The 26,879-nt window shown below is 49.1% G+C and overlaps 2 protein-coding genes and 1 pseudogene across 3 annotated transcripts in view; 2 read left to right on the top strand and 1 right to left on the bottom strand.

Moving 5' to 3' along the window:
• Window positions 1–1,165: 1,165 nt before the first annotated feature.
• On the bottom strand, window positions 1,166–8,857 carry LOC125915382 (protein FAM187B-like; annotated as a pseudogene).
• A 3,720-nt stretch (window positions 8,858–12,577) lies between these two features.
• Window positions 12,578–26,263, top strand: LSR (lipolysis stimulated lipoprotein receptor). 2 transcript variants are annotated; one of them, XM_049621033.1, is made up of 10 exons: window positions 12,578–12,931; window positions 14,126–14,470; window positions 19,717–19,836; window positions 21,524–21,580; window positions 22,154–22,300; window positions 24,500–24,661; window positions 24,821–24,880; window positions 24,980–25,111; window positions 25,404–26,029; window positions 26,120–26,263. In XM_049621033.1, exons 1-10 carry the CDS (start codon window positions 12,823–12,825, stop codon window positions 26,153–26,155), a joined length of 1,794 nt encoding a protein of 597 aa, XP_049476990.1. In that variant the 5' UTR covers window positions 12,578–12,822; the 3' UTR covers window positions 26,156–26,263. The 2 variants fall into 2 exon arrangements, with proteins under 2 accessions (XP_049476990.1, XP_049476991.1); XM_049621034.1 differs by lacking the exon at window positions 21,524–21,580 and having other exon boundaries at window positions 12,580–12,931.
• Window positions 26,264–26,366: 103 nt separating this feature from the next.
• The window catches only part of USF2 (upstream transcription factor 2, c-fos interacting), a 10,398-nt gene continuing 9,885 nt past the window's right edge, over window positions 26,367–26,879 (top strand). The window contains exon 1 of the mRNA XM_049622351.1: window positions 26,367–26,445. Coding sequence (XP_049478308.1) covers window positions 26,367–26,445 — 79 coding nt within the window. The remainder of the gene's footprint in view (window positions 26,446–26,879) is intronic.

Genomic DNA, 26,879 nt, shown 5'->3' with positions numbered 1-26,879 from the left:
CAGGCTCAACATCACTCATCATCAGGGAAATTTAAATCAAAACCACAATGAGATATCACATCACACCTGTTAGAACGGCTATTATTTAAAAGATAAGAAATAACAAGTGTTGGTGAGAATGTGGAGAAAAATGAACCCTCATGTACTGATGGTGGGAATGTAAATTTGTACAGCGACAATGGAAAACGGTTTGGAGGTTCCTCCAAAAATTAAACATAGAGCTACTACCTGATCCAGCAAGTCCATTTCTGGGAACTTGCCTCAAGAAAATGAAAACGCTGATTTGAAATGATATACACACGCTTATGTTCACTGAAGCATTATTTACAATGACCAAGATACAGAAACAATCTAAATGTCCATCAGTGGATGAATGGCTAAAGAAGATGTAGTGTAAATTCACGGTGGAATACTACTCAGCCATAAAAAAGAATGGAATATTGACATTTACGACAATATGGGTGGACCTTGAAGGCATTATACTGGGTGAAATAAGTCAGACAGAGAAAGACAAATACCATGATTTTACTTGTATGTGGAATCTAAAAAACTCAACAAACTAAAATTTAGAGAAATAAAAAACAGATTGGTTTTAGAGGGGAGGAATGTTGAGGAGTGGGTGGAATTAGTGATGGGAGTCAAGAAGTACAAACTTCCAGTTATAAAATAAATAAATCATGGAGATGTAATGTACAACATGGTGACAATGGTCAATAATATTTTATTGCATATTTGAAAGTTATTAAGAGAATAAATCTTAAAAATTCTTATTACAAGAAAAAAATTTTGTAATTTTGTATGATGATGGATGGTAATTAGATTTATCATGGTGATTATTTCACAGTGTATACAAATATCGAATCACTATGTTGTACATCTGAAACTAATATAACATTATATTTCAGTTATACCTGTCTCTGTATAGAGGGATGATAATTGAAGAGGGGTTTGAAGAGGGATAATTAAAATAGAAGGTTATACTAGTTTCAGGTGTACAACATAATATAATACTGTATATAATATATATTTTATGTATGTTGTACATTATAATAATATGTATAATATATTTGTTATGTGTATGTATATATATAATATATGCCTGTGACTTGAATCAGATCTTAATATCAGGTATATTAAAATTTTGTCAATAGTCAAAACACTGTTTACAACCTTGGATTATTTTATTTCATGCACCAACTTATTAAATCATGCCTTATAAATCCATAAAAAAGACACATTTGTAATTGCATGAAAATCAAGTATTTAGAAATAAATATAATAAAACATGTAAAATCTCTACATTAATAACTGTACATTACTGGGAGAAATTTAACAAACCCTAAATAAAAGAAATATTTATGATGTCAATGGATCAGAAGTCTAAATATTGTAATATACTGATTCTACCCAAATTTATCTTTCAATTCAATGAAGTCCCCATTTATTAAAACATAGGGTTTTGGCGGGGATGGAAACTACAAGCTGATTCCAAAATTTTTATACAAATGGCTAAGACTAATCAAGACAGTCTTGAAGGACGAAGTTGGAAAATCTATACTACCAGATATCATGACTTATTACAAAGGGATAGTAATAAAAATACCATGGCATTGATGCAAGGATGCGTAAACAGATTGTATTCATCAGAGTTCAGTGAGGAGACAGAAACAACACTGGTGATGATGTTGACATGAATATGGGTCAAGGTGCTTGGTCTCTAGGTTTTACATTTGGTCACTCCTGAATATCAGGAGCCTATGAAGGCAGGGACTAAACTTTTTTGGTCACCCCTGTGTCCCCAGTAGCACCCTACCCAGGGCCTGGCTCAGAAGGGGCAAAAGTAGTTCCTACTGAATGAACATCTACCTGAACAAGACAGTGAAGAGACCCCTTCCTAGACAGACTGACCATGAAGGCTTATGGGTGGGAGACAGAGCCTGCTTTTCCACTGGAAGGCAAACCCCTGGCCCAGGTGGGCTTAGGAAACAAAGCCTAGGTGAGGGTCAGATGCAGGGCTGATGCCCTGGTCCAGTCACCTGTAGATGGAGGCCATGGGGCAGGTAAGCCACATGTTGTTGGTCAACTTGCCCAACTGATATATGTCAAAGATGAAGTATGGCTGGTTGATTTCCTTAACGTGGTCACAGGGTACAAGACAGGCTTCCACCTGCAATTCGGGCCACATACGGCTGTGTCGTGCCTTCTCCGCTCTCAGATAGAGCCAACAGGGCATGGGTTTTTCCTGGGGCTCCCCAATGTAGCAATACCCCAGGCGTTTCTGCTCACCAGGCCCCCCACAGCGGTTACAGTCCTGCCGGGCTCCCAGTGGGTGAAGACGAGTACGTGGCCACCCAGTCTCAGGGTCTCATTTTGCAGGGGCTTTTGGCCCAGGCTTTTGTGCGTAACATGCAAGGCGGTGGGTGGCATCTTGGAAATCAATCTCATACTCTACCACGAGGGCGTTGTCATTGTCCTGGCAGTGATAGAGGCCTGTCTGGGAGGGCTGAGGGTTGGTCAGTTGAAGGCTGCCCCCAGGCAGTTTCTTTATGTGAGGCATTGAGGAGAGCAGGAAGGGATCTTCCCCTAGAAAGGAAGAGAAGCACCAGAGTGTTTTGGGATAGTCACACTGCAGGACGACATCATTGCCTGAGACTAGGGCCTGCTGGCAGAGACTCTTGTAGGCACAACTGATTCATATCTGGGCCCACAGAGTGGGGAGAGAAAGGCTAAGCAGCCACAGGGTGGCCAACCCGGTAGCCTGAGACTACAAAAGGGTGCTGGGAACCATCCTGGGCATTGTGAAGTCACCCACAGAACTCGGGCATCAGCCCTGGGCAGTGGAATGAAACTGGGTCTGCTGCACTTCTAGGAGTACACAGACATCACTGGTCTGTATCATTTCTAAAATCCACTGACGAAACACTGCAAGGGCCTCCTGTCTTGCAAGTGGGGAGGACCGCTTAATTAGCACCAGATCTGCCAATTGAGGTGGGGTGGGGGTGCTTTCTAAATCTTTGTTCCCTGGGCTCCTGTCTCCACTCTCCAGAGAACTATCTTCTTTGCCATTATCATCCTTGGTTACATCTGAGGTGCCATTGAAAGAGGTGCCCTCCTTTCCACATGAACGGTTTCCTTGGCCTGCTTCCTGCCTTCCAAAGTTTGGGACCTAAGGATTCTCAGAGGCTCCGGCCAACTCCATTTGCAAAAAAACCCACACCCACAGTTCTGTGCAAGGTGTGCCCCATCTCTTTCCCACTCTCTCCCTCTCTGTCTGTCACTGCAGAGGCACCGCATCAGGCACGCATCGGGAGCCATATTCTTCATTTCTCTTTCACTGAGCACTTTTGCCTACCTGGGGGTATCTTAAGGATTTTCTGGGAGTATCTGAATTCATTCAGAGTCTTTAACAATGGGTAATCAAGATTTAATTAGTGCTGCGCCTTTGATTCTATCTTTCACAAAATCTGAGTGCTAATTGGATTTTGCCTCTCAAGGGCCTTCCCAGATTTTGGCCAACTTTAGGGAACTTTCACGCATGCTCTTCTGTATTCCAGCTGCTTCCACTAAAGCTGCAAGTTCATGACGTAAATCATTTGCCTTTAGAAGTATCTCAGGCAGGGGTGACTGGGTGGCTCAGTCCGTTAAGCATCCGGCTTCTGGTTTCGGCTCAGGTCATGATCTCAAGGTTCATGAGTTTGATCCCTGCCTTGGGCTCTACGCTGACAGTGCGGAGCCTTCTTGGGATTCTTTCTCTCCCTCTCTCTGCCCCTCCCATGTGCTTGCTCGCTCTCTCTCTCTCTCAAAATAAATAAATAAACCTAAAAAAAAAAAAAGTAGCTCAGCCAACAGCCTCCATCCTGCTGGTTTCAAATACATTTCTTGTTCCTTTTGTTGTGTTTGAAGCCAGTGCCATGTGTTTTTCTTTTTGGTTACAGCAACACCTCACTCCTGATACTAATTTCTGTATCACTCAAGATAGGCTATTTGCTTGTACAGCAAATGTAGCAATGCCTCAGGCTTACACATCTCAATGACTTACAAAAACAAAGGTTTATTTCTCACTCAAGCTCCGCATCCATTGTGGGTTGGTATTATAATCACTCAGGGACCCAGGATGATGGAGCAAAGCCACCTCAAACATTTCCAGTTTCATACCAGAGGAGGAAAAAAGAGAGCTCTGTCAGATTTCACATCCATAATTAAATGCTCTGGACTGAAATGACACCTGTCACTGGCTCACAAACCACTGGCCAGAAATGGTTACATGGTACCACCAGTTCACCAATCCAACAAAGGAAATGGAATTCTACTATGCCCAGAAAACATTTAGTAGAAGGAAGTCAGTTTAGTAGAAGGAAGTCAGTTAAAACATTTAGTAGAAGGAAGTCAGATTACCACAGTTGATAGTTACCACAAGCAGTGTTCTTTTACATCAGAAAGTTAAAATCATTTGCAAAATCATCCCATCAGATCTCCTAAGGTTCCATTAGCCAAGATTAGGTCCCATGTGCAGACCCAAACCAATCCCTGAGAGAAAAGAGAATTCCCATGATTGGCTTAAGACAATCAGAATTTGTTTTCTAGGACTGGGGAAGTATAACCCTCTCTGACTACAGAAGTCATTGAAGACAAACAAAATCCGGGGGTTGTATACAGAAGAGACGTAGAAGAGAATGCTTATTTGGGGGGAGTAATTTTGTATACAGAAGAGATGTAGAAGAGAATGCTTATTTGGGGGGAGTAATTCTATACTATCTAGAAGATCAGAAGAATGCAGTGTAGCTAAAGTGGCAGTCACTCATATGACCTGGGAGAGGGGGAGGACATTTGGTATTTTGTGGCTTGGACAATGTCCCTGTCATGTCTGTTCAGACATGATTATAGCGTGATCTTGTTTTTGTCTTGGTTCATCACAGTCACAGAGAGGCTTTGTGTGATATTAGTATTCTGTTAGGTTGTTTCTGTTCAATAGCATACCATGACTTAGCTGTGAGTTACAGGCCACCTCCTAATGACACCAACACTGTGATTAGTGTCAGGTCAGCTACCAGCTATCAGGGGCTGCTTTTTCTCTTTCTTACAATTTAAGGAACTGCAATGAAGTCTCTTCCTGCAATGGAGGCCTGATCAAATGGCTTTCTCTTTGTAAACCTGTTTCCTCATTTTCAAACAGGGATTTTAATGGTACTGGCAATAAAGGGCACTTATGAAGATTTGATGAGATGTTGTAAATAAAGTGCTCAGCCACTGTTGTTATTGGAGAATGTGCAACAAGGACTTTGCCCTCTAAATATCAAGGTTCTGTGTTCTGACTGCAGATTACTGCTTCTGATCACAGAAGTGCAGACACAGAGGCAGGCCACCATTGTTTCGACCCCCGCTGGCTGAAGCAGCTTCCGGGAAATTTAAAAGGGCAGCCTCTGGGCTTTCTCCCCTTTTACCCCTTTTGGAAGCCGGACATTTATGGATTAGGACATTTGCAAGCAACCATACACACAGAATGTAGGGGAATTCAGAAAGTCATTGCATAAGTCCAGGGGAAAATGCAAACTCAGAAAAGATCTGAGATGACCCTAAACTTACACTTTGGGCTGATCCCCAGCACAGAGATACCTTAAAACAACAACAACTACCAGCAAGCCCTGGGGAGAGGGGGATATATGATATCCAGAGTTACCACATTATAAGATTCAAATGTCCATTTGAAACAAAAAAAAAAGTCATAAGGCATTAAAGAAACAGAAAAGTATAGCCCATTCAAAGAAAAAATTATCCCCAAGGAAGCCCAGGTGGCAGACGACTAGACAAAGACTTAAACAATAGTCTTAAAATGTTAAAAGAGCTTAAGAAGACATGGTGAAAAACAGGACAATGATGTATGAACAAAATGAGAATATCAGTAGGGAGATCGAAAATATTAAAAATAGACATTCTGGAGCTGAATAATACAATTACTGAGATGAAAAAATCATTCGAGGAGTTCAAAACAGATGTGAGGAGGCAGAAGACAAAATCAGTGAACTTGAAGATAGGACAACCGACAGTATTGAGTCTGAGGAATAGAAGGGAAGAAGATTGAAGAAGAGTGAACAGAACCTCAGGGACCTATGAAACACCATCAGGCAGACCAACATACGTATTGTTGGAGTCCCAGAAGAAGACAGAGAGAAAGCTACTACAAAACTACATTTGAAGAAATATTGGCCAGAAACCTCCCAAGTTTTAAGAAAGACATGAATCTATAAATCAAAGAAGCTCACCAAACTTCAACAGCATTAACCTCAAAAGACGCATGCCAAGACACATTGTAACCAAACTGGTAAAAGCCAAAGAGAAAGGGACAATCTTGAAAGTAGCAAAAGAGAAGCAACTTGTTACATAAAGTGGTTCCCAGTAAGAGTTTTAGCTGATTTCTTGTCAGAAACCCTGGAGGCCAGAAGGCAATTGGTTGAAATATTCAAAGTTCTGAGAGAAAAGAATTTTTTTCAACCAGGAATTCTATAAGTAGCAAAATCATCCTTCAACAATGAGAGGAAAATTAAAGCATGCCCAGATAAGCAAAAGCTGAGAGATGTTGTTGCCATTAGATCTGCCCTGAAAGAAATGATAAAGGGAGTCCTCCTAATCGAAATGAAAGGATGCTGGACAGTAACCAGAAGCTATAGGAAGAAATAAAGCTCTGCAGCAGAGGTAAATACATGGGCAATTATTAAAGCTGATATTATTATATTAAAATCCACTTTTAATTGTCTACATGACTTAGAAGAAAATCCATAAAAATAATTATTAATCTTTGCTATTGGGAAAACACTTTATGAAGATGTAATTTGAGACACCAATAATGGAAGGAGGTGATAGAGATGTACAGGAGCCCAGTTTTTATATGATATTGAAGTTAATTAAGCTGGTATAAATTCAGACTGAAGTGTTATAACTTCAGGAGCTTTTATATGTAATGTAATTCCCAGGGTTACCACAAAGAAAATTGCCATAGGATATATATATAATTGGAAATGAGAAGGGAGTCAAAACATTTTACTGTAAAAACATGAACTAAACACAGAATAAGGCAGTAATGGAGTAAATGAAAGGCACAAAGAGAAGGCTTTGAGGCATACAGAAAATAAATAGCAAAGTGGCAAAAATAAGTCCCTCCTCATCAGTAATTACTTTAAGTCAAAAGATGGAGATTGGTGGAATAGATAAAGAAAACATGATCCAACCATAGGCTGTCTACAAGAGACTCACTTTAGACTCAAAGACACAAACAGGATGAAAGTGAAAGGATAGAAAAGAATATTCCATGCAAATCATAACCAAAAGAGAGCCGGAATGGCTATGTTAATATCAGACAAATTGAAAATCGGTTTCAAGAGACAAAGAAAGACAGTATCTATTAATAACAGTTTCAGCACAGCAAGAAACCATACCCTATACATTTATGTACCTTAAAATATGAAGCAAATGTGAACAGAACTGCACAGAGAAATAGACAGTTCTACAATAATTGTTGGAGGCTTCAATATTCCACTTTCAATAATGGATAGAACAAACAAGTAGTAAGTAAGGAATAAAAGACTTGAACAACACAATAAAACAACTAGCACTGACAGACATATACAGAACACTCTACCCAACAACAAATACAAGTATGCATGAGTCATTTTCCGGGATATACCATGTGTTAGACCACCAACTAAATCTCAGTAGATTTGAAAAAAAAAAATAGGTATCATACAAACCATCTTCTCTGGTCACAGTGAGCTTAAGTAAGAAATCAATAACAGAAAGAAAAACAGAAAATTTACAACTGTGGAAAATAAACACTCTAAAATAGTGAGTCAAAAGAAATCACAAGGGAAATTAGAAAATACTTAGAGATAAATTAAAATGCAATATACCAAAACTTAAACTAGCAGAAGGAAGGAAATAATGAAAAGTAGACCAGAATGAAATAAAATAGAGACGTGGGGGGAAGAGAAACAATGAAACCAAAAGGTTTTTTTTTTTAATATCAAGAGAAACAATGAAACCAAAAGGTTTTTTTTTTTTTAATATCAACAAAAATGACAAAGCTTTGGCTAGACTGATAAAACAAAAGATAGAAGACACAAATAACTGAAATCAGAAATGAAAGTGAGGACACTACTACTGGCCCTACAGAAATAAAAAGAATTACAAGAGAATACTAGGAATAACTATCTGCCAAGAAATTAGATAACCTAGAAGAAATGGACAAATTCCTTGAAACATACATCTACCTAAACTAACCCAAAAAGAAACAGAAAATCTCAACAGACCTATAATAAGTAAAGAGACTGAATCAGTAATCTAAAACCTCCCAGCAAAGGAAAGCCAGGGACAGATGATTTCACAGATTAACAAAACATTTAAAGAAGAATTAACAACAATCCTTCTCAAATTCTTCCAAAAAATTGAAGGGGGGGGGGGGAAACACTTCATAACTCATTCTATGTAGCCAACATTACCCTGATACCAAAGCCAGACAAAGACATGACAAGAAAAGAAAATTACAGTTCATTGTCCCTTATGAATATAGATGCAAAATCACAAGAAAATATTAGCAATGCAAAACCAACAGCATATTAAAAGATACTAACTAGAATTTATCCAAGAATGTAAGGGGGTGGTTCAACATAAGAAAACTAATCAAAGTAATATATCACATTAATAGAATGAAAGGAAAAGAAACACATGATTATCTCGATGGAGAAAAGGCATTTGACAAAATCAAATAAACTCTATTGACAAAAACCCTCTGAAAACTAAGAATAGAGGGAAAATTCTCAACCTGATAAAGAGTATTATGGAAATCCACAGCTACATCATACTCCATGGTGAAAGATTGAATATTTTCCTTCTAAGGTCAAGAACAAGACAAGCATGCCTACTTTCACTGCTTCTATTCAATACTAGAAATCCTAACATAGCAATCAGACAAGAAAAAGAAGTAAAAAGCATTCAAATTGGAGAGAGATAAAATTACCCCTAGTCACAAATGACATAATCCTGTATAGAAAAAGTCCAAGAGAATGCACAAGAAAGCCACCAGAGTTAATAAATAAATGAATTCAAGAAACTTTCAAGGTATAAGACTAACATAAAAGTCAGTTGTGTTTCAATACAACAGCATTAAACAACCAAAGAGGAAATAAAAAAACAATTCCATTTAATTTACAGTAGCATCTAAAAGAATTGAATACTTAAGATAAATCTAATCAAGGAAGTGAGAGGTACCTGGGTGGCTTACTTAGTTGAGCGTCTGACTCTTGTTTCAGTTCAGGTCATGACCCCAGGGTCGTGGGATCGAGCCCCATGTTGGGCTCTGCACCGAACATGGAGCCTGCTTAAGATCCTCTCTCTCTTCTCTCTCTGCTCCTCTCCTCCACTTGTGTGCGGCACACCTGCTCTCTCTATCAGATTAAAAAAAAAAAAAGAAAAAGGAGGTGAAAGACTTGGAAGCTGAAACTATAAAAGATTGTTGAAAGAAGTTAAAGAATATCTAAAGAAATGGAAAGACATTCAGTGTTCATAGATGGGAAGACTTAACATGTCAATACTCCCCAGAGTGATCTACAGATTCAATGCAATGCCTATCGAAGTTCCAACAGCCTATTTCAAAGAAATAGAAGCAAATCTTCAAATTCATATGGAATTGCCCTGAACCTGAATAGCCAAAACAACCTTGGGGAGAAAAAGAACAAAGTCAGAGGACTCACACTTCACATCTTACTACAAAGCTACAGAAATTGAAACAGTATGGTACTGTCATAAGGGCAGATATAGAGACCAATGGAATAGAACAGAGAACCCAGAAATAAACCCTCATATATGTGGTCAACTGAGTTTTGACAAAAGTGCCCAAATCATTCAACGGTTAAAGGACAGTCTTTTCCACAAATGGTGCTGGGAAAACTGGATGACCACATGCAGAAGAATGAAGTTGGGACTCTTACCTTGTACCATGTACAAAAATTAATTCAAAATACATCAAAGATCTAACTTAAGAGCCGAAACTATAAAACTCTTAGAAGAAAATATTGGGAAAAATATTCATGACCTTGGATTTGGCAACAATTTCATGGATATGACACCAAAAGCGTAGGCAACAAAAGAAAAAAAAAAAAACAGATAAACAGAACTGCATCAAATTAAGAACCTTTGTTAAGAACTTAATAGTGTCAAAGACCACTGTTAAGAAAGTGAAAAGACAACCTACAGAATGGGGAAAATACTTGCAGATTATATATCTGACGAGGGATTGATACTTAGAATGTAGAAAGAATTTCAACTCCACGACAACACAACCCAATTCAAAAATGGGTAAATATTTGAACAGACATTTCTCCAAAGAAGATGTACAAATGGCCAGTAAGTACATGAAAAGGTGCTCACCATCCTTAGCCATTAGGGAAATGTAAAGCAAAACTATGATGAGATGCTACTTCGCGCCAACTAGTATGGCTATAATCGGGAAGATGGGAAATAATAAATGTCAGTGAGGCCGTGGAGAGGTTGGAACCATCCTGGGTTAGTGGTGGGAATGTAAAAGGTGCAGCTGATGTGATCTTGGCAGTTACTCAGGATTAGGAACTACCATATGACCTAGCAATCCTACTCCTGGATATATACCCTAATGAACTGAAAGCAGGTATCTATACACCAATGTTCACGGCAGCATTAGGTACAATAATCAAAAGGTGGAAAAGAACACAAGGGTCTAACAATAGACAAGTGGACACACAAAATGTGGCATACATTGAATACTTTAAATGGAAGCCATAAAATGGAAGGAAATTTTCGATGTGATATATCCTACGACATCGACAGACCTTGAAAAACATTATGCTTAGTGAATAAGCCAGACATAGAAGGACAAATGTTGTATGATTCCACTTACATGAGTTACTCAGAATAGGCGAGTTTGACAAAGAAAGTAGAGAAAAGGTTACCAGGGGTTGGGGGGCAGGTAGGAATGGGGAGTTATGGTTGAATTGATAGAGTTTATTGGGGATGATGAAAAAAGGGTATAGATAGTGGCGATGAGAAGGTAACGCTATGAATGTAATTAATGCCACTGAACTGGACACTTACAAACAGGTTGGGGCACCTCGGTGGCTCTTGATTTTGGCTCAGGTCATGGTCTCTCCATTGGTGGGATCGAGACCTATGTCAGGCTCCTTGCTGACAGCAAAGGAGCCTGCTTGGGATTCTCTCCCTCTCTCTCTCTCTCAAAATAAACAACTAAACTTTAAAAAATAAATGCAAACGGCTAAAATGGTATGTATATTTTATCACAGATACACAAAAAACAAAGAGGCGAGGGAGGGTTGAAATTTTATAAGAAATGACCTTTCTGTAGAGCCGTAAAGGAGGCGGAAAGTCAAGTGGCCATCTGCAGGAAGGGGGTTCGGCCAGAGGGAGTAGTACAACAGGTCTGAGTGGGAGTGGGAGAGACACATTCCAGTATCGGGCGGGAGCCCGTGTGGCTGGAGTTGAGTGAGCCTGGAGGAGAGTGGAAGGAGGGGAAGCCAGAGAGAGCTCAGGCCGCGGTAAGTATTTTGGTTTCTTCTGGCAAGGGGAGCCACAGAAAGTTTTTGAACAGCTGTACGTGATCCGACTTGAATTTTAACAGGATGCAGTGGGACAAAATATCCGAGGCCACTGCACCGGCCACCGGCCAGCCAGTGGCCAGTTCGCTACCTCCAGGGAGTCTGTCGAGTAAGCGCCTAGTGCTCCCCAGGAGGCGCTTCCCCGAGCCGCCTTCGGGGGGCAGAAGAGCCGCGCTGAACGCCTCGCGTTCGAGTGCCTCGACACACCCCACCCTCGGGCGCAGGTGGCCCAGACCCTGGGAATCCTTACGCCGAAACCTATTCGTAGTTGCGCGCTTCCGCTCGGCCCTTTAAGAGCGAGCGTGTCCGGAGGCCTAACCTGGGGCGATGGCTGCCCGGGGACTGAACCGCGACTTGGGAAGGGAGGCGGAGAAAACTTCCCAAAAAGAATTCCAACTTTTCCTGCGCCTGATTCCCCTCGGGCGTCCCTAAGAGCGCAGAGCTTCCTTTCCGGAAACTTCACTCAGTTCTTTCAATTATCTAAGTGGAGGGCACAACAGGCCCGCAACGCCTCCGTTCTCCCTGGACGGGAGCCTCCCCCAGCCCAAAGCTCGCTAAGACTCGCCCCTCCCCGCAGGGTGTACCCAGGCGGGTCCATCGCCAGGCGGGCAGAGGGGTGTGGGCAGAGAGGGAACAGGTGCAGGGAGGGACCCGCCCCCCTCAACAGGTGAATCACCCCAGTTAAGCGTCGGTTCTCGTGAGTTACACTCTGCGCGGCTTCGCCAGAGCAGAAGAGGGCCGGACAGGACCCCCAGTCCGCAGGCGCCCTCCCGGCGGGCTGGTCACTTGGTTCCGACCCTCGGGGCCGGAGCGTACCTGGGTCAGCCCACTTCCGGGGAGGGAGGTGGAGGAGCCCCTCCCCACCGCCCACCCCCTGGCCCAGCCCTCTGCTCTCACCCAGTGTACCTGGGCTGATCCATTCCCCAGAGCGCGCAGGGGGTGGAGTGGCTCGGGGAGCCACAGTGGGTCCGGCGGGTTTCTCCCCGAAAGCTGAAGCGTGCTCCTCATCCACGTTATTTACGCTAATTAAAGTCCTGGAACAGGGCAGGGTGGGCTTGGAATAGGGACAAGGAACGGAAGCGGGAAGGGGAGGAGCAAGCACCCCTCCCAGGCTTGGTGCGCGCCGCGCCCCCTACCCTCTCGGTACCAAGTAGGGGACGCGCGGGCCAGACGCGCCCAGACGGCCGCGATGGCGCCAGTGGCTCGCGGGCTCTCCTGGGGGATGGGCCCTCACCTAGCCTTTCGGGGCTGGGGCGCGGTCGTCTTCGTGTGGCTTTTTCTCAGCACCTTGTGCACAGGTATGGAGAGCGGGGCCTCTGGTCGGCGGAGCGGCGGGACGGCACTGTAGAAGGGGGATGGATGGAGTTCTACACAGCCGAGCGGGCTGGAGAGCTGGGGGAGGGGGAGCGCCGAGACTAGGATCTCTGGATCCCCAGGGTCTCGGGAAATCTGGGTGCCAGGGTGAAGGGAATTCCCCATTCGAGCCAAGGAACTCTCCCCCGCCCTAGTTCAGAGATAGCAGGAAGTGAAACTCCCCGGACCGCGAATCCTGGAGCGGCAAGGAGAAGGGGACCTTTTGTGATGTCGGGATGAAAGGACCACCCGATCACTGGCAAAGGCCGGGATGGGGATTTGGGCGCACCCCAAGATTTCTAAGACCTGGGGTAACGGAGAGCGGACACTGGAGGGCTGGATCAGACGCCGCCTGGAGAAGGAGTTCAAGAAACAGAGCCCAGGCTTTGGGTGGATGTAGGATTGGGACTCCCCAGGCCCCAGCCCCGTCCATGTTGCGAAGTATCTGCTTAAGGGTCTGGTGGGATGGACTTAACGGACTTGGTGTGAAACCATCTTCTGCTGGCAAGCTTTCACCTGGATCAGATGTTTGGGTGGGGATGTGGAGGGGACTTTATCCTTACCCAAGCACTTTTGGTGTGTTCACTTTTGAGATGGATTAGGGTCGGGTGAGGTGGGAGGCTGATGGAGACACTATGGGGGCTTTAGCTACTCCATGGCAAAAGAGTTCAGTGAAACAACTCCAAAATTCCACTCCCCTCCCTCGCCCCCCAGTCACAAGACCCCATGGAACTTGGAACCTTTAGTGGTTGTTTTTGCAGTAGGGCCTTGAGTGCAGTGGCCTTGGGGTGGTCTTTGCGCCTTCCTGCTTAGGCCACAGAGAGAGGTCCTTCTCATGAGAGAATGGCTAAGGGAAGAGGGAGCCAAGGCCACACTCTAGGAAGAGGGATGGACAGGACGTGCCAAGAAATCTGGCTGTGTGACCTTGCACTTACCACTTTAGCCCCACGGGTCTAGGAAATGGGCATGATTATCTGAGCAGCCTCTCCAGTCCCAGGGATTAAGGAACAATGTGTGCTAGGCATTCTGTAAAACCATTACACTTGCAAGTGTCCCACTGGTGACCAGTGATGTTGCTCACTCCTGAGGCACTTCCCTGAGCTCACACAAGCCCTTGCTGACTCTCCCCTTGCCCTCAGCTCCTGCCAGCGCCATCCAGGTGACTGTGTCAGACCCCTACCACGTGGTGATCCTCTTCCAGCCCGTGACCCTGCCCTGCACCTACCAAGCCACCACGACTCCCACGGCACCCATTGTGATCTGGAAGTACAAGTCTTTCTGCCGGGACCGCATCGCCGATGCCTTCTCCCCAGCCAGTGTGGACAACCAGCTCAATGCCCAACTGGCGGCCGGTAACCCAGGCTACAATCCCTACGTGGAGTGCCAGGACAGCATGCGCACTGTCAGGGTTGTAGCCACCAAGCAGGGCAATGCTGTGACCCTGGGAGACTACTACCAGGGCCGAAGGATCACCATCACAGGAAGTATGTTGGGCTGGGCAGGGCAGGGGACGGGGCGGGGCTTGCTTGGGTGGCGGTGTTGGCTCCCTTGTGCCCAACCTCGCATCGCCCCCCCTGGAAGCTCTTGAGCACCAGTGTCTAAAAGGCTTGATGAAGGGAGGGATCCTTCCTTCCATCCATCCCTTCATCCGTCTGTGCTTTACTTAACAACAAAGATTTATTGAGCACCTAACGTATACAGGTGCCGTTTGATGCTGGAAGTTCATCAAATCCTTTCCCTTGTGGAGACCACATTCCAGTGAGGGAGACCAATGAGATAACATGTAGTGTCAAGTGCTTGGAACATAAAATTGGGTAATGAAGAGAAGCAGCGGTTCTAGAATGATACTAATACCAGCAACAATATGTAAAAATGTACATAAGTATGTGCCAAGGCCCTCATCCGGGTTCGTATGGATTAACTCATTTAGACCACACAGTAATTGTGTGAGATTCTATTGTCATTGTATAGAGGTCCAGAGAGGTAAAGCAGCTTACACGGGGTCACAGAGCTGCGATTCTAAGGCGGCCACTTTGGGTCTCATCTCCAAGCTTGTAATCCCTTTACTTGCCCAGGGTGGTCAGCAAAGGGCTCACCAAGGTGGTAACATGAGTAAGCTGACGGGGTGAGAGATTTTCATGGATAAAGCCTATGACTTGCCAGGCACCTTACATACCTTCTCCTATGCAGTCCTCGTGACCACATTTTACACTCTTGGCTTTGGGGCTCAGAGAGGTTAGAGTGGCTGTCTGTCTAGACACACAGCTAAGAAGGAGCTGGAGCTGGGATTTGAACCCAGGCAGACTTCAGAAGCCTGGTCTTTAACCATAATGCTGCCAGCTAATAGGAAATGCCTTTTGGGACTAAGTAAGGAGTAGGTAGGAAGTCATCCATTCATTCTTCCGGTATTTATCGAGCATCTGCTAAATGTTAGGTGCTGTGGATGTAAGTGGCGATCAGGACGTCTGTGCTCAAGGAGGTGACATTCTAGTGGGGTGAGACTGGCAGTAAACAAGCAGAAAAAGAGAATTTCAGGGAGTACTAAGTGCTACAGAGCAAGCCAGCTAGGGCCACCTACTATATGGAATGAGTCAGGGCGCACCCCTTAAGACGTTTAGTGAATATGATTTTTGAAGGACCAGACCCTAGGGGTGCCTGGGTGGCTCAGTCGGTTAAGCGTCCGACTTGGCCAGGTCACGATCTCACAGTTTGTGAGTTGGAGCCCCCCGCGTCGGGCTCTGTGCTGACAGCTTAGAGCCCGGGGCCTGCTTCGCATTCTGTCTCCCTCTCTCTCTGCCCCTCCCCAGCTCGCACTCTGTCTCTGTCTCTCTCTCTCAAAAATAAATAAACATTAAAATAAGAGATAGAAGGACCAGACCCTAAAGAATCTCGGGGAAGGTGATGGGGCTGTAGTGGGCGAGGGATGAACGCTCAACCCATGTAATGGATTTACCCTTTCACTGTCTTAAATAAGGATTAGAGTTTTAATCTTGGGCATGGGGACAGAGCAGGGAAGGGAGCGTCCCTTTGCAGACCCCGAGAGACCAGGCAGGTCGTGGAGCACACTCCCTCGCTCTGTCTAGACCATGGACAGAAGGCAGGGTTCCAGAGACCCAGTCTGTCAGTCGTGCTTGGGGGAGGGACCCGAACAGCTTGCCCTGACTTTTCATGAGCAGCTCAGCCCAAAGCATCCTGCTGTTCTTGAGGTCAGAGAGCTTCTTGGGGGTTCAACCTGTACAGGCCCCTCCCCTATAACCCAGAGCCGTCTCTGGCCTGGACCAGGCGTGACTACCCAGCAGCCCTGTCCGGATACCGCCAAACTGAGAGTGTCCTTGAAGGCTGGCTGGAATCACGCCTCCTCTGCTGAGGCTAAAACTCCAGAGTGACCCTCAGGCTCTCCTGGGGTAGACTCTTCTTGTTCCAGAGGCCTAAGGTGCCTTGACGTGGGGGTTTCAAGCTGCCTTGACGCGCTCTGTGTCGTGTTTGATACAGGCAGTAATGTGTAAATATCCATTGTGTGTATGTCCTCTCAGGAAATCTGGGAGCCGCGGGAGCTTCCTCCATTTCAGCTTTGAGGATGGAGAAAAGCGGACCCCCTTTTGGTGTTCCTAGGGCCACCAGCTGTCCAGGTTTTAACTGGAAGTTGTCCTTGGCAAACCATAATGGTGTGTCCCTCAGCTCAGGGTGCCTCTGGCTACCCCTCCATTCCTCCTTGCTTTGGGTGACGTGGAGCGCCGGGATGGGAGCCTTGTTTCTACCTCGCCAGGCTGCCTGGGCACGTGTGCCCTCCCCCCCCCCCCCACCACCCAGTAGCACTAGAAAGCCCATGGGACCCCTGGGGTGAAGGCTGCTTCTGCCTGATGCAGATAAGGAACCAGAGGCCCAGAGATGTGGAGGAGGCCCTGCTCTGTTCTCAACTGGAGACCCAGCACCTCCTCCTGGCACCTAAAACAATGAGGGCAATGCCCAGCCCGAGTGATGTCAGGACCACACATAGACCGGGAACAGGGTGCGCCTTGCAGGAAGGAGGTGGGCCCGGGCCTTAGAATTGATCAAAAGCAGCTGGAAAGCCATATTTTGTGTGGGTTTTGAAAACGTTATACAGCCTCAAAGAAAACATTGAGCCTGGGATCCGGCCCAGAGGAGCCAGGGGATTTCAACTCCTGGCCTGTGAACTTTGGCTGTAGCCGGGGGTTCCCATCCACCTCTGCAGCACAGGGTAGGGACCCGCCCCTCAGCTCTGGTTTTGGAGACTTGGTTGGAGTCTGATTTAAGGACACAGGTGGAAAAATGATGGGCCGAGAGGGTGTTCCGGAGAATCAGGAAGATTTGGGAGCACGTAGTTCAGCGTTTTATGAGGATTCAGTGAGAATACATGGAAAGGGACCCAGCACAGAGGAAGAGCTCAATAATCAGTGGCTAGATGTGTGATTGTGGAGGGGAGTTGTGTCCTCTACTCCCTCACAGCTGCTCGGAAGGTCACCTTACGTGTAAGGCTTCCCTGGCCACCCCTTAAATTTACACAACTCCCACCTCTGGCACTTTCCGTCTGCCTTCTCTGGTTGGGTTTCTCCATACTCCTTATCACCGTCTGATACGTGGTATATTTAAGTTTATTTGTCTTTCTTTCCCAGTTAGGATCTGAGCTCCGTCAGAGCGGGGATTTATATCTGCTGTATGTAGCAGTGGTTCTCAAACTTGTCGGTTGTAGGGCCTCTCCACTCTTAAATACTTCAGAGAACTTTGCTTTTATGACTAGCAAACAGAGGAGTTTAAAAAATATTTAAAATGACAATAACCAATTTGTTATAGGTTAATATAAATAACATGCTTTCTTATGGAAAAAGAACCATATTTTCCAAACCCAAGCAAAAACCTTTAACGAAGAGTATGGCATTGCTTTAGTTTTGTATTTTTGCACATCTCCTGCAAGTCTGCCCGAGCAGGAGAAGCTGGCTTCTCAGAGCCGCTGCTGCATTCAGTATACTGTGACAGCACAGGCTTTATAGCCTCTGGAAAACTTCCTGGCAACGCACGAGAGATTGAGTGAGAAAGGCAGATAACACCTTAGTATTATTATGATGATAACTTTGACCTCAAGGACACCTCTGAAAAGATCTGGGGGAACCCCGGGGTCTGTAGATCACACTTGGAGGACTGCCTTTCTAGCACGCCAGTTGCCTCGGGTATGTCCGGAACATAGGGTGCATTTGGTGATTATGTGTTGAATATTGAATGAGTGTATCAAGTGCCTATTTGAATACAGCCATGTGCCCAGAATGCTGGAACAGACAGCAGGTGCTAAGGAAGGTGGGCACGAAGAGGGAAGGGGTTCATTTCCAGGTCCTGGCCAAGGCCCCGTGCCAAGCAGTGGGGACTCAGTAGTGGCCGAGACAGGCCGGGTTCTGCCTGCATGGAGCCCACATTCCCTTGGGCATGGGGTCACGGAGGGTCAGCCCCCGAGCTGGCTGATACAATTCAGCAGTCAGGTGGAGGTTACGCTTGCAGGATGGACCCGGCCCTGTGAGCGTCTAGGAACCCAGTGCCAGGCAGGTATGGGCCCAGCATCTTGGGGGACGGTGAGGAGGCCAGTGTGTCTGGAGTCTAGTGAGCAAAGGAGAACAGTGGGTTTGAGGCTGGTGTGGTAACCAGTGGCCAGATCTTGCCAAGGGCCTTGTGGGCTGGGGTAAGGTGCTTGGAGCGGCGTAGGAGGACCTCGGCAGGAGGGTTTCCTATAGGCGCGAGGCCTTTTGAAAAAGGAAGAGGGATCAGCTCTTTCATTACTTCATCAGTGGACTGATGCCCTGCTGGGTCCCAGGTGGTGCAGACTGGGGCACACACTTCGTGCCCTTGGGGCCCACATGGGGAAGGGCATTGGGTGGGCGGGTCAGGGAGGTAGGCAGGTCAGCAGGAGCCAGAGAGCCAGAGCAGCTGCGGAGAAAGCGGCCTGGACTCCTGGGGTGGGAGAGGGGGGTGCTCATTTCTGGCCTGTTCCTCTCTTCCATCCTTCAAGGGCTTCCTGGGGAGTCGCCTGGGGTCCCACCCCATCCCACGTGGGTGAATGGCCGAAGGGGTTTAACTAATTAGGGCCAGAGGAGTAGGGAGGAAACCGGATGTGCTGAAAGACTTTCATTACCGCTGTAATTGACAGGCTCCTGGCCCGTGTGAGCGTCCCAAGCCCTGGGCCTGACCTGGAATGTGGGGCTGGTGACTCGGGAACTGGGGGCGGCCCTAGTGTCTCTCACAGCCACTCTTTCCCAGGCCTGGGCGGCTCCCAATTCCTGGAATCTGGCCTATTTCTCTGCCTCGCCACCCCAGCCCCCTGCCCCTGGGTCTATCCCAGGCACTATGGTGGTTCTTGTCGGGGGAGTCCCCTTTGCTGTGAGAGGTGGTAAGACAATGGCTATAAATCTGCAGCCCAGGCTCTGGAGTCAGACCATCCAGCTCCACCACTGACGACTCTTATGACCTGGGTCAGATTAGGTGATCTCGCCAGACCTCTTTTCTCATCTACCGAACAGGAAAGGTAACAGGACCCACCTCACAGACTAGTTGAAACACCCCGTGTTAGGTAGTTACAACAGAGCCTAAAAAGCACACCCTTGGTACGAGTCATTTACTGTTCCCGTGGTCCGTGTGTAGGCCTGCTCTCTTACCCTCTTCCCTGACATGCTCTCTGGGAGGCCCTGATGCCCTCCCCCGAGGCTCCCTCACCTGTCTCCTGTTGCAGATGCTGACCTGACCTTTGACCAGACGGGTTGGGGGGACAGCGGTGTATATTACTGCTCCGTGGTCTCAGCGCAGGACCTCCAGGGGAACAACGAGGCCTATGCAGAGCTCATCGTTCTGGGTGAGTGGGCTTGGGCCCTGCGGGCCCGGGAAGGGGGTGGGAACCGGGACCGGGGCCCCTTCTTCAGCCACTTGTGTATGTCTGCCGTCTGCCCTCCGCCTTCCAGCTCGCTCTCTGGACTCTGTCGCCTGCTTCGCTCTCCCCTCATGGCACCACCAGTCACTGGGGCTTCTCTTTGCCCTGCACCCCAGGCAGGGACCCCTCCCCCCAACAATTCAGATAAGCCAGAGCCACACTGAGAGTGGAGAGCGCTGGGGATTCTACCTCTTCCTGGTCTCCGTTTTTAAAAATCTCAAAATTCTCAGAGTTAATTGGCAGGGAGTGAGGAGGGAAGGCTGGATCCTGCTGCCATGCGTGGAAGGGACGCTGCCATTAGCCAGATGCTCTGTTACCGGCCAACACATATAGTCATGTGTGGCGCGTGCTATATGTGAGGCGTGTGCTATACGCGTGGCGCTGCTGGGCTGGGCGTTGCCATCATCACACGTGTGATGCAAGGAAACGCATGTGTGAATGAGCACACACATGATGGGGGACGTGCTCCAGGGTGTTCAGATCACAGCAGAGCTCACGTGTGGGTGACCCAGAGAACGCTGGCCTTTGGTCACATGCACATTCTACATCAGCATTTCCCAAAATGTAGTGTTAGGACCTGCTTAACGCATTAAACAACTATCGAGGCTCGCGAAGAGTTTTCGTGGACGGTTTTGCGGATTATTACAAACTGAAAGCAGGAGGTTTTTTTAAGCACGAGGCACGTGGGCACCCGATCCATTATCCTCAGAGCGATGAGGTCATCGCCCGGCACGGAGCCTCTGGAAAACCCCTGCGCACCTGCGGGAGATGGGGTGCGAAAAAGGCGAATGATGGCGTGGTGTCATTCTGAGAGTTGTAGCCTCGTGGACAGGACCACACTTTGGGAACCGCTGGCTTGCGTGCTAGAACCTCCTCGTCGGGGCAGGTGGCACGGAGTATGTGAGGTCTGTGGGGGAGAGCTTTGTTGACGCACAGCTGGTGTGTGGGTGCCCCGGCAGTACGATGCTAGTGGGACACAGAGCAACCGGCGGCACCAGCTGGGCCATGGAATGTGCGTATGGGACAGAGTGTGAAATGAGACGGAACTCAAGGCCACGCTACGATTTTGATGGCCTGTTGGCACTTTTGCCTTCATGGGCCTCTTCCTTCGTATTAAAAATACGTGTTTTATGATTGCATTGCTGTAAATTCATTATTATATATTCAGTGTTACTATATTTTTTTCTTCAGATTTTAAAATAAAATTAAAACATTTTCATGGGCCCTCGGGCACTGTGCCTCCTCTGCCTGATGGAACAGGACTGTCCCTGTCACATGACATGGAGCCCTTTGGGGCGATAGGACCCGTGTATGTGGAAAAGATGGAGTGCCCACACGGAGGTTGAACCTTCAGAACCACGGGACCCTTTGGGGCAAGAGAATTCCCCATGGCATGAGAGAGTGGGTAAATTATGTGGTGGAAGCCTTCTGGAAAATAGCACTCAACTGGTGGGGGGCGCGCGTCAGGAACTGTGTGCCAGGACCCTCCTGGGCTACCAGCCCGTCTGCTTCAGGACACCTTCACCCTGATGAGCCTGGAGCTTGGCTTCAGGGTAGGGGCAGGCTGGGCTGGCCCCTGCCAGCATAATCTGTCTTTCTTTTGTCCCTCCAGGCAGGACCTCGGGGGTGGCAGAGCTCTTACCTGGTTTTCAGGCGGGGCCCATGGAAGGTACGGGGTGGCGTCCCCCCCCCCCCCCCGCCCCCGACACCACTTACCGCTGCTAAGTATTCTCCCCCACCCTAAACACTGCTCTCTGTGGACCCCCACTAACCTCACCTGACTCCAACTCCGTGGCATCAGGTGACCTGGCCCTGGGATTTGGGGTGGGCTGGGCTGGCTGAGCAGGGGCCTGGGGTGTAGGCAGGGGGCTCCTGTTGACTGGTGCCTGCCTTACTCTTCTAGAGACGAGGATCTGGGCAGCTGGCTCTCTGTCCCTTCTCTGAGGCTCCATCCTGTTCTTGCTCCAGCCAGGTCACCCCTCATTCTCTGCCTTCCCTGATGAGCCCAGTGCAAGCTCCCTAAATTCAGGACTGGCCTGGGTCGTAGAGGGCGGGCATCCCTCTGCTGCTGCGCCCCGGCGTCTGGCACGGAGAATCCAGCAGGGGGCTGCAACGTCCCCAGCAAGTTTCACAAACAGCTTCGCCCCACCCGTGACTCTGCACTGCCCCGCTGTGCCTGTGTCCACGTGTCCCCGTGTCCTCCCAGGCCTCCCGCTCATGGCCTTTTCTCCTCCCTCCGCAGACTGGCTATTTGTGGTCGTGGTCTGCTTGGCTGCCTTCCTCGTCTTCCTCCTCCTGGGCATCTGCTGGTGTCAGTGCTGCCCCCACACGTGCTGCTGTTATGTCAGGTGTCCCTGCTGCCCGGAGAAGTGCTGCTGTCCGGAGGCCTGTAAGTGCCCCTCACACGCCCACCCCTGCAGGCCTCTCTCCTGGCTTCCAGGGGAGGAGGTAGCCCTCTGCCCGCTTCCCAGGACACTGTCACTGTTCTGGAGGGTTTGAGCAATCTGGAACAAAGTGGGCCAAGGAGGATCTGCTGTCTTCAATGCTCATTTAGATTTTCACTTATTTGGAGTTGTTTGTTTTGAAAGCATAATTTATGCACATGGTTAAAAAAAAAAAAAAAAAGGATTCAGATAGTGCAAAATGCCATTCACTGGGAAGAAAAGCTGCCTTGAAAAACAAAATCTGCAATGAAAAAGTAAGACACCAGACAAGGTTTACAGCACTGTATAATTTACAAAATTTTAAAAGCCCACGTCCACAAAAGCACTCTGGGATTGACGCGGATGCTGTGTTTAAGGCCATCTCTAGCACATCAGAGTAGGTACGGCTGGGGACGGAAGGGGAGAGAGCAAACAAAACAGGAAGGGGGAAGCAAAGAGAGGGAGTCTCCCTCTTGCCACTGGCCCAGCTCCTCTCCTCAGAGACGTGAGCGCTGCCAGTTCCTTCTAGAGCGTCCAGGTACGGCAGTGCCCCTCCGCACTTCATGGTGAAGTGGCAGGCGGCTGTTGTGGGCTTAGGCAGGTGGAGATATAAGGCCTGGCTGGACAGGTCACCTGCTTGGAAGCCTAATGAGCCACCTCCCCTTGTGTGTCCGGTACTTAGCGCGGGGCTCAGCCTACAGAAAATGTTCCTCACCCACTAGCTGTCGGACATGTTGCTGTCAGCACTGGTAATGACTAAGGGCCAGGAAGCACCTTGGAGCCCTGGCAGTGAAACTGTGTGACCTCACACAAGCAGCACCCACTCTCCCGGATGGTTTCCTTCTTTGCCAGGTCCCCGCAGAAGGTGTTTGAACATGAAGGGAAGAGTGCGTGTGAGCACCCAGCACAGGGCTGCGGCTCAATCCACACTGGCTAATTTTATGACATTGAACTCGGCAGTGAGCAACCCGGTTCCTCAAAGAATTGCTGCCCTGAGGAAAATCCGCTGCTCTCTGGAGGCTGCTGGCCATCCTGTTTCTCTTGTCATTTTTAGTTGAGAGCTTCGTATTCAGGCAGGGGGTGTTAGCCCACATCACAGGTGATGAGAGACGCCCCCAACCCCCCCTGCCGGGGCTGCATCCAGGTCTGCAATTACCCCACTAACTAAGGCTGGGGCCACAATGGCAAATGCCTGTCCCCAGGCCATGTTCTTTCCATCCTGAGACCCTGATACCTCAGAGAACCCATGAACTCACTGCCAGGGGCCCCGTTCCTTTGGTCCACAACTGCCAGCTAGTAAGAAGTTGGTCCAGTTCCCATGGTTAGTTAGGGAACTGCCAGATCACCTGAGCTACCGAGGGGCTTCTCCTGGGGGTGCTGAGTGCTGAGCTTTCTGTTTCCAAACTGAATCAGAGGAGGGAGCTTTCTGTGCCTCCCATTTCCCTGTCCCAATCCCAGGGAGGAAGCAGCCTCCTGGGGCCCAGTGACTCTGACACAAGAGCAGCCACCAGAACTCAGCCTCTTGCCTGGGGAGGAAGGCAGCAAAGAGGATGTGCCCTTGAGCTGTCCAGCCTAGAATCAGGCGGGGGGTAGGGTGGGAGTGGCTGTGGCCCTCCACCACTGGAGGTACTTGGTTCGCTGCTTGGCTGAGGCAAGTGAACGCTGAGGCTCCCACGCTCTTGCCTCAGACTGATTCCCATTGCATGTGGGCCTGGAGGACCCAGCAGTCATGCGAGGGGAGTGGGCATGGGATTCCTCCCCAGATGATGCATTTTCTGGAATGGTCAAGGGAATACTTGAATCCAGCTAGAGAATCTAGCACATGGGCTTTACCTACAGGGGCTCCTTTGCACCCTACTGCTCTGTAAGGACACAGGCCCAGGGTGGCCACATCTCCTGACAAGGTGGTTAGAGAGCTGGGATTTTATGTAAAACCTTGTCAAATGTTGGCAAACCATCATACAAACATGCTGGCTTGCCAGATGGGGGCCAGATGGGGGCCCCCCATCTGGTAGCACGTGTTACCAGTGCACACAAGTGCCTAGGGAAGCCCCATGGCTGGGGGATCGGGAAGAAGGTCCAGGCATATGTTCCTCCAGACCCTCTAACGCAGCAAAAAGCGGCATGGCTCCTGGCCACCTTCTCATATTGTGTGTCCTTCCCAGTGTATGCTGCCGGCAAAGCCGCCACCTCAGGCGTCCCAAGCATCTACGCCCCAAGCACCTATGCTCACCTCTCCCCTGCCAAGACCCCGCCCCCACCAGCCATGATTCCCATGGGCCCCATCTACAATGGGTACCCTGGAGACTTCGACAGGAATAGCTCAGGTGAGGCCTGGGGGAGCCAGGAGCAGCTGGGCAGGGGGTAGGCTGGACATTTGGGTCCTAAGGGGTCTGGGGCTGGAAGAAAGGGGATTGGAGGCAGGGGAGAGGAGGCTGGATATGGGTTGCTCCAGGTAGACAGCCACTGACAGTCATCTCCCTCAGTTGGTGGCCACAGCTCCCAGGTACCCCTGCTTCGTGACACAGACAGCAGTGTGACCTCTGGTAAGAACCAACTGTTAAAAGATTGGACATGCCTTTAGGGGAGGGAGCTGGGTCTACATCTGCTCTTCTAAACTGATCACCTCCATCTCCTGTCCTTAGAAGTCCGCAGTGGCTACAGAATTCAGGCCAGCCAGCAGGACGACTCCATGCGGGTCCTGTACTACATGGAAAAAGAGCTGGCCAACTTTGACCCTTCTCGACCTGGTGCCCCCAATGGCCGCGTAGAGCGGGGTGAGTGGGAGCCTTGGGGTTTGAGGGGTTCCTGAGTGGGGAGGGAGAACCAAGTCTCCCTGACCCCTGCCCTGTGTATGCTTGTGGCAAATCCTGGGCACAGTCCCTCCTTCCTTGCCCCAGCCACAGCCACAGTGAGAAGTGTACGGGACCCTGCATGTCAATACTTAAAAAGATGAGAAGTTTAGGGTCTTCTAGAAAGTGTATGAGCCAAGTGGGTGACACTGCTGGGCCCTGGAGTTCCTGACCTCCCAGCAGTCAGTGACACACCCCCACCTCCCCTCCCCTACAGCCATGAGTGAAGTCACCTCCCTCCATGAGGACGACTGGAGATCCCGGCCATCCCGGGGTCCTGCCCTTACCCCAATCCGAGATGAAGAATGGAGTCACCACTCCCCTCAGAGTCCCAGGCGGTGGGAGCAAGAGGCCCCCATGGAGCGGCCAGGGAGTGGCTGGGGGGCCGGGCGGCCCCGTGCACGATCTGTGGATGCTCTGGATGACCTTACCCGGCCAAGCTCTGCTGAATCTGGGAGGAGGTCTCCCCCAAGTAGGGGGAGGAGAGGCCAAGCGTATGGACCTCCCAGAAGCCGAAGCCGGGATGATCTCTATGACCAAGATGACCCAAGGGAATTTCCACACTCCCGGGATCCCCACTATGATGACTTCAGGTCTAGAGACCGCCCTTATGCTGACCCTAGGTCCCGCTACCACCGCTCCCGGGACCCTCGGGAAGATAGCTCCAGGTCTGGGGACCCCCAATATGATGGGCGTTTATTAGAAGAGGCCTTGAGGAAAAAGGGGCCAGCTGAGAGGAGGAGACCTTACAGGGAGGAAGATGAGGAGGCCTACTACCCTCCAGCGCCTCCCCCTTACTCTGAGACCGACTCCCAGGCTTCCCGGGAGAGGAGGCTTAAGAAGGTAAGTGAACAGCCCTCCCTGGCTTTAAGACCCTTCCTGGACTCTCCTCCAGAGTCCCCAGCTCACACCCTCTTTTTTTCTCCCTTGCAGAACTTGGCCCTGAGTCGAGAAAGTTTAGTCGTCTGATCTCACGTTTTGTATGTACCTTTTGTACTGTTTTTTTGTTTTTTGTTTTTTAATTTGAGGGACTATTGATTATCTTGCCCTCCTAAGTCTAATAAAACTTATCATTACAAGGCCTGTGTCTAGAGGGATGTGTTTGTTTTGCTGCACGAAGTGGGTAGCCGGGAAGCTGCTGCGTCTGTGTGTGTGCGTGCCTGCGAGTGTGCAAAAGGCCATGTGTCCAGTTTTCTCTCAGGACTTGCCTCCTGGGCCGGGAGGAAAGAACCGGGTCTGCCTTCCTCCCCAGGCCGGGAGTACGTGCCCCACGCAGGCTCCGCCTGGGCTTGCGTGCGCGCCCCGGCCCCGCCCAGACGTGCGCATGCGCCCCAGTCCTCCGCCTTCGCGCACCTCCGCCCGGCCGCCGGGAGCGCGCGCGCGCGCTCCTCTCCCCTTCAACCCCGTTCACCTCCCCGCCCCCCCCCGCCCCCGACCTACTTTACTTCTCCAAACCCCGCAGCCTGCCTCGTCCCGGGCGACCAGAGCCCCTCCTCCAGGTCCCCTGGCGTTCCATCTGGGCCCGCGTTCCACCGGTTGGCCTGTCGGCGGGTGCCAAGCGGAGGCGGCGACGGCGACCTCGCGCCCCGCCGAGACCCGGGCCCGCGCGCGCCCGCCCGCCATCCGAGACACACAGCGCGCGCGCTCCCCGGGGGCTGCCCTCCCCCCGCGCGCGTCGGCCCCGGGCTCGCGC

This window comes from Panthera uncia, assembly GCF_023721935.1.
Source record: "Panthera uncia isolate 11264 chromosome E2 unlocalized genomic scaffold, Puncia_PCG_1.0 HiC_scaffold_19, whole genome shotgun sequence".
NCBI lineage: Eukaryota > Metazoa > Chordata > Mammalia > Carnivora > Felidae > Panthera > Panthera uncia.
This window is presented reverse-complemented; position numbering and strand designations above follow the sequence as displayed.